Here is a 7,524-nt window from a genome sequence, read left to right as displayed (position 1 = left end):
TTTTTTTTTTCCTGGAATTTCTGCTTAAAATGATGGTATTACACTTCATTATAGCTCACAGAAAATGCTTTATTTCCATCAAATTATACTTGTCACTTGAAAACTGTTAACGTATAGCTAGTACTGTAATTTTCTTGCATGATACACATTGAAATGCTGTTCTTCCTACTCTAGACTCATTATTTGTAGACATGCTTATCTCTAGAGAGTGAATCAATGTCTTCGAGATGCTTGTCGTAGCTCCAACATTTCAAGGTGTGAGAAATTCATTGACTGTGGGCGTGGAAATGAATCAAATGGTTATGAAACATTTAAGGACGAATCGACATGGGAGCAATGGAAGAATAATATAAATGCAACTGCTTGTTTTTGGGATGGCAGTTTTCCTTATGGAATTTATAAACAAGCTGTCAATCTAACCACCAGGGAATCTGCCACAACAAGATATGTATACTCATTATTTTGGGGGTTCCAGGTATCTTTGCGCATTAACATTGTTTGCATTTTTCCTTTAAACAGAAGACAGTTTTTTAAGTATGCTATGCTGAAATATATTTGGAGATGTTCATGTTAAAACTTAAAAGGAAATTGGACAATAAATGTTCTTTTTATGCTTTTGTGGTAATGTCTTCTGGTCGAAGACAATTCTTAAGTGTGTCATGATGCATTGATATTTCGTTGAGGCAAATATTTAACAAATAATAGAAAAAATTTCCTTGAATTGGATTGAAGCTTATTTATTCAGTTATCTGTGTGAAATCTCATTTCAAGTGCTTCAAGGCTTAAGAAAAGAGCGTTAGGATGTATAGATTTTTTTGCAGTTCAATTAGAATGCAGTATGGCTTCGTCACGTGGCTAAAGACCAAAGAACAAATGCTTTGAAGAAAGAATGGTTTTTCATTTAAGTAAATTCTGATCTGAGTGTTGGCTTCCTTCTGTTAAATTGTTCAAAAGGAGAAAAGAGAAGTCTGATGAATGCGGGCTCATTCATGTCTGAATTTTCTGACTTCATACAGTAGCATCAGATTTGATCTGGTATTTAAATTTCTGCCAGTTATAATTGAAGATGTAGTAACAGAAGAAGAAATTAAACAAGCTGAGCATTGAAGAAACATTCTTGAACTTGTGTACAAATTACTCGAAGTCATACTTGTTTTGTTGAAAACGCTAATTTTCCTACTGAGACTATTTATCTTGTGGTGGTTTACAAAGCAAATTAGTACCCTGGCTGGGAATCAAGTTCCAAGCTATTTTGAATGGGAAGTCCTTTTTACAATGGCCATTATTGGAATGGGCCTCCTGCTTTTTGCTCTGCTGATAGGAAATATGCAGAATTTTCTTCAAGCCCTTGGGCGCAGGTAGCATGTTTGTGTATCCATGCTATACATTTGACATATTATAATCTTTTTTTAAACGAGATTTACTAAATTTCAGAGGTTTAATTACCTTATTAATCATTATGCCGCAAATATGTGCTTCAATATAGCGGTTGCATTCTCCTACCACAAATTTTTCCACCAAAAAGTGCAGTTTACATCTCATACATGGCTTATCCATGCTCTGTTGAAAAATAATGATAACAAAAAGAATAAAAATATAATTTTTCTTGTTCATTTTATAATGTTAGTTGACATCATATTTTCTCAAGTTGAAAAATATAGCTGACACTTGCTGTGAATTCGTTTTTCTTTTGTCAGGAGGTTAGAAATGTCTCTAAGACGCCGTGATGTTGAGCGGTGGATGAGCCATCGACGCCTGCCCGTAGAACTAAGAAGGTGCCATCTTGATTTCCTTTACTTTTGACGCTTATTTTTGACCCTTTTTTTCTTTTTTTAAAAAAAGGCATAAATATATTCCTCATTTCCAATTTAATTATTATTTCAACATACATCCCTGTGGTGCTCTTTTGTTACAGTAACTTATGTTCAAAATCATAGTGGATTGCATTGGTATAAGATAAAGAGTATATAAAAAAATGGTAATTATTTTCCCTTATTACTTTTTCAGGGTACAGAATTCATTAAGATGTGTGTAAAATTGTTCTTTTATGAATGACACTTTAGAGGTTCTTGTGTTAACGTTGGGAGGCAAACCATAAAGAACCTAATAATCCTTGTTATTTCTTCTGGTCCCTCGAGGCTTCTGTGAAAAGGTCTTATAGTTTGCTGCTATATGGGCAGGTTTTGTTGTATCTTCTCAAAGGCACTTAGTAGTAAGGGTTTTAAAGAAGTAAACAAACTTGAGTGTATCTCATATTAACAAGACTTGTTTAGCTAAAACTTGATCAATTGCTAGGAATTATGCTTCTGCATCTGTATTGCTATCTTATAGTTTCTAAGTTTTAGTTATCTTTCATCATTACTGCCGTAACTATATCTTTTACTGCTATTATTGTTGAAAGAATGTTCCTCACATAGTTATATCAATTTTAAAAGCAAAAGTATGATTATCACTAGAATAATTATTCCTCTAATCATCAAATAAAATAAAGGGCAAATACTTGCCCTTTTCACTATTCAGTGATAAAATATACAAATCTAATGTTTTTCAAATTTTTTTAAAATGTGGCCTCGGTAGACATAAATTGTCTAATTAATGTTGTCTCAAGAAATGTAAAATGCCAAGTTTCATCTGTTGCCTTTAATGATCTTGGGTTAATTCTTCCATTTGTCCGACTTGGGATTTATTAGAATTTAAAGAATTATCGATCCATATCTGCTGTTAAACCATCAGCTGCTTAATGATGGGCTATTTTTTTCTATAATTAATTCTTGCTAGTAGAACTCTATAAAGCACTTATGATCTAAATCTTCATTTGATCATTTCAATTGTGGTTATGTATTTTTGGCATAGACTGCAACCTCTAAATGCAGACAAAATGTATGATAAATTTTCCATGCAGGCAAGTTCGACAAGCAGAACGTTATAATTGGGCTGCCACCAGAGGGGTAAATGAAGACATGCTACTGGAGAATTTACCTGAAGACCTTCAAAGGGAAATACGGCGTCATCTTTTTAAATTTGTTGAGAAAGTATGTTCCTACACACCAAAGAATAGATTGACACGAAACAAAACTCTAGAATGAGAGATACCTTAGGCTGTACATGGAAGATCACGTGAAAGCAAAGAAAAGACAGCTTCCCAGTTGAACCTATATAGGATAGCAACAAGGATAACTGATCAAGCTTTTAGATGAGGTCGCCATTCCTTGTAGTGTTTGAGCAGGCAAATGCCCCAACTCTTGAGTTTTGCCAGAACTCATTTACAAATTTTATGAAGAAAATAAATTTGTACTACATGTGAGAAGGCGTGTTGGAGATATAAATATATAATAATAAATTCATCTCTTCCAGGCTACTCTTTTAAATGATCATTCGATTCACGATGATATTATAGTTTTTGTTTTATGATTTGTGTTGGTTAAATTTTTCCTCTTGAAGTATGAGGTTTTAAGTCCCTTGTATAATTGATTTCATTGGGATCTTGTGCTTCAGGATTGGTCCAGGTTATAATAAAATATTTTGCCTGTAAATCAGTTTCTAATTGCACAAATTACCATCTCCATGGTCAATTGTTTTTGTCCGACTATATAATGGACTCTCCATGGTCTGATAAAATTCCTGGTATGTTGTCATTTTTAAGGTCCGAATTTTTCAACTTCTGGATGAACCCATCATGGATGCCATATGTGAGAGGCTACGCCAAAAAACATATATTAAAGGAAGCAAAATCTTATATCACGGTGGTCTGGTGAACAAGATGGTGTTTATAGTTCGGGGGAAAATGGAGAGCATTGGGGAAGATTTGATTGCAGCTCCCTTGTCTGAAGGAGATGCTTGTGGAGAAGAACTTCTCACATGGTGCCTTGAGCATTCTTCTGTAAATAAAGGTACAAGTACGACTAGTTCTCTCTTTTTAGTAACTTAACTTGAATTGCTGCATGTTAACAAGGGCAATTTTAGAGCATTTTCATTTTGCCTGTTTGAAAAAGACAGGTAACTCCACTATTCAGACAGATGTAAATTTATCTTTGAAGCGTTTGTTTTCACAATAAATGAGTTGTTTCATGGTCATGTTTATGCATAAGTTGATACTTGATTTGCTTTAATCATTTTATAAGCTATGAAACATGAGTTATTATAATTCTAAAGTTGATCAACTACAAATAATCTGGTCTTCTATCAATTTACTTGAAAATTTGAAGCTACATCATTATAAATGCAGCAAGCTCTTTTACCTGGTAAAGTAGAAACAGGGAATCTTTTGAGGTATTCACAAAAATTCTTGGTACAGAACTGCGTGAAGATTGATCACTTAATCATCAAACTTCACTTTAGACTTAAGTCTCTTCGTTGATCCTTAAATAAGTAATTATTTTGAAATTCACTACAAAGAATTGATCCATCTGATCTGCTGCATTGATAATGTTTTCCTTAGAAATTTGTGTGCGCAGCCAGGGTTGTAGGAACCAAAGAAGTGAGAGTGGTACCAAGTGAACAAAATTGTATTTGGAAAATCGTACTCAAAACATTTTCTTTATCTTTTCTTTTTCAGATGGAAAAAGAATCAGGATTCCGGGACACAGATTACTGAGCAATAGGCTTGTGAAATGCTTAACAAATGTAGAAGCATTTATATTGCGAGCTTCGGATCTTGAAGAAGTCACCAGTCTTTTTGCAAGATTCTTGAAAAGTCCACGCGTTCAGGGGGCCATAAGGTAATTTCTACCTGTGCAAATGTGTTTAACAAATTCTTGGAATTGATTATTAGAGAATCTGATGGCGAATTACATTGCAACCTAATGTCAAAAGGGGACCTGGTTTACACAATCCCTATATCCTCTCTCTTATCACTTGCTAACATTTAGTAATCTATCTAACATTTTATTCCGTTATTCTGAACTTTATGGGGAAAATATTACTTTCTCCTGTCAAACTAAAATGATGTAAATATTAGAGTTCATTTGATCTCCTTGGATAAGCATGCTTACTGGAATGGAAGCAATAAGACAGCTTGTAGAAGTCCTACTAGCCTAAACACATTTTGAATCATTTCGTTTTTATGGAAGTTCAGACCTACCTAAGTCAATTTAACAATATATATCTCCACGTAGCAGTTCTAAACAGGAAGCAATATGAGGAGAAACTTGTATTTTCATTTTTTAAGGAAAAAAAGGGGAAAGTGTCTTCAAACTCAGCTTTTTCCAATCTTTATGGTGTAGCCTCACTCTTTAGATATATGTTCCACTGCAGATACGAATCACCTTACTGGCGAGGCTTAGCAGCAAGACAAATTCAAGTTGCATGGAGATATAGGAAGAAGCGAATAAGTCGTGCAGACACCTCGAGCTCAAAACCTGATCATTGATCTAAACACTGCCATTTACTTAAAGTATAGCATAAATGAATATCATGTGATATATTTCCATTTGAACCTCGTGGCAATATTGTGAGATCCCTGCTAAATTTTAAATACAGCACATAACTTGTATCTGTAGAAAGGATAAGAATTATGCATAAAAATTTAGTATTTTGGCTCGAATGGATACTATGCATATCTTCTGTATCGATAGTACTTTGTTAGAATAGCGGTCTTTAGATGTCGGAAAAAACAACCCAAGGAGAATGATGACTCAGTTTTTGATGATTTTGTTGCCCCAAATATTTCGGAATATATCACTTCACTACTATATAAAAAGGGCAATATTTCACTACTGTAGAAAGAATAATAAATTCTTTCATTTTGTGTTACTGTAGTTTTTTTTTTTTTTTAATTGAGAGAGAAACGACGTCTTTTATCTTACGTGTTGTTGCTTTTTTTGAATTTACACGGCGTGGAGGATGATGTCATAAAGTCCTCTATACTCTTTCTCCATTTTTACACGTTATAGTCATGCTTCTCTATTTTTCCACACTATCACTTTCATCATAGAAAGTTTATTTTTGAGCATATAAGTAAGTTTAAATAAAAACATTATTTTTATATATATACGTAAAAGGTATATAGTAACCATTTGGTTGACCGGAAAATACTATCAATCAAAATGTTTACGAATCGTTTAAATAATAATTTATTGAGGGGGTTAATTCAAGAGCAAAAGTGTGAATTTCATAAATATATGATTGAAAATATGTTCGAAGAAAAATAAATTTTAAAAAATGAAGACCAAATATGTTAACAAATGAATATATTTATTTTTTGAGAAATGGGTTTTTATTACCGTTTCATTTTTATCATGAAATAATTCTAATCTTAATATGTTAGATTTTACTTTAAAATTATATAATTTATCAAATATAACTTTTATAATTAATTTTTATAAAGTAATATGTTATTATTATTATTATTTTTTTAGTAAAGTAATAATGGAGGCTCATGTTATGGAGGTTCAAAATGAGCCTCCATAGTAATGGAGGAAATTATGGACACGGAGGCTCAAGCATGAGTAGGGATGTCAGTTGGGCCGAACCGACTCGCGGCTCGAGTTTGAGAAATCACGAAACATCATTGTCGACAAGGCTACCAAACTCACACAAGCAAGCAAAATATAAAGAAAATCCTTTCAATTATTTTTATTTTTATTTTTTTTAAATTTTCAAAAATTTCTACTTTTTTCATATATAATAAAGTAATAAAAACACTGCAATCACTTAAACCACCAGAAATTTTTTTTTTTTCCCCCCCCCCCCCCCCCCCCATTTTTTTACTATAAATACCCCCTTTCCCCAAATTTTTTTTTCATATCAATTGCTCTTCCAAAATTACAACTCTCTCAACTCTCTTTTATTATATCAATTATCGAGTTTTTACTCTCTTATGCTGCAAAATATACAATATCAATTCAATTTTTTCAGTTTATTAGTTACAATTTCAATTCATCCAATTCTCAATTCTCACAATCTCACTACATTTATATTCATCTAGTCAAGATTTCATCATAAACAATTACAGAAATGGATCAACGTTCATTTGTTGAGAGCTTGTTCGATACAGGATGTGAGCCATTGCCACATCATGGAGAATCGCCTAGTACGCCGCAAAGTCAATTTCCAAATAAATTTGTCGGTCTAAATGACATACCGATACCTGAAGATATTCACATTCACGGTCAGGGAAACCACACTCTAATTGATTTGGATGATATTAATGTTCCCGAAGCGGAACATAAAGATGAAGATCAGCAATTAAATATCTTAGATGCGAGGGGAAAGCGAAAGGCCAAAAAACAAGCAAAATGTTGGGATTACTTTAAATTGATTTCAACGGGAAAAGTCGTTGACGGCCTTGCAGAATCTAAAGCAGTATGTAAATACTGCCAACAAAGATTGGCATGGCAAAAAGGAATTGGTACCACTCATCTCAACCGCCACTACAAATCATGTACAACTAGACATGGACTTCTTCCAGCTGGTCAAATACAATTATAATTTGGCAGTCCAGGCGTCGGTTCTACAACTTCACCCCTATCCACGTGGGTGTATTCGGAGGACGAGACTCGAACTGGAATGGTGAAATTTGTTGCC

General features: G+C 33.4%; 1 protein-coding gene across 1 annotated transcript in view; it reads left to right on the top strand.

Moving 5' to 3' along the window:
• Positions 1–5,647, top strand: part of LOC111402769 (probable cyclic nucleotide-gated ion channel 20, chloroplastic) — a 22,922-nt gene extending 17,275 nt beyond the window's left edge. The window contains exons 6-13 of the mRNA XM_023031107.1: positions 55–111; positions 206–475; positions 1,213–1,358; positions 1,698–1,775; positions 2,903–3,032; positions 3,644–3,890; positions 4,556–4,718; positions 5,254–5,647. Of these exons, the coding sequence (XP_022886875.1) occupies positions 55–111; positions 206–475; positions 1,213–1,358; positions 1,698–1,775; positions 2,903–3,032; positions 3,644–3,890; positions 4,556–4,718; positions 5,254–5,368 (1,206 nt within the window). The 3' untranslated portion in view covers positions 5,369–5,647. The remainder of the gene's footprint in view (positions 1–54; positions 112–205; positions 476–1,212; positions 1,359–1,697; positions 1,776–2,902; positions 3,033–3,643; positions 3,891–4,555; positions 4,719–5,253) is intronic.
• Positions 5,648–7,524: the final 1,877 nt, after the last annotated feature.

Source organism: Olea europaea, chromosome 1, assembly GCF_002742605.1.
Source record: "Olea europaea var. sylvestris chromosome 1, O_europaea_v1, whole genome shotgun sequence".
NCBI lineage: Eukaryota > Viridiplantae > Streptophyta > Magnoliopsida > Lamiales > Oleaceae > Olea > Olea europaea.
The sequence above is the reverse complement of the archived record's forward strand: the minus strand, read 5'-3'. Positions and strand labels throughout refer to the sequence as shown.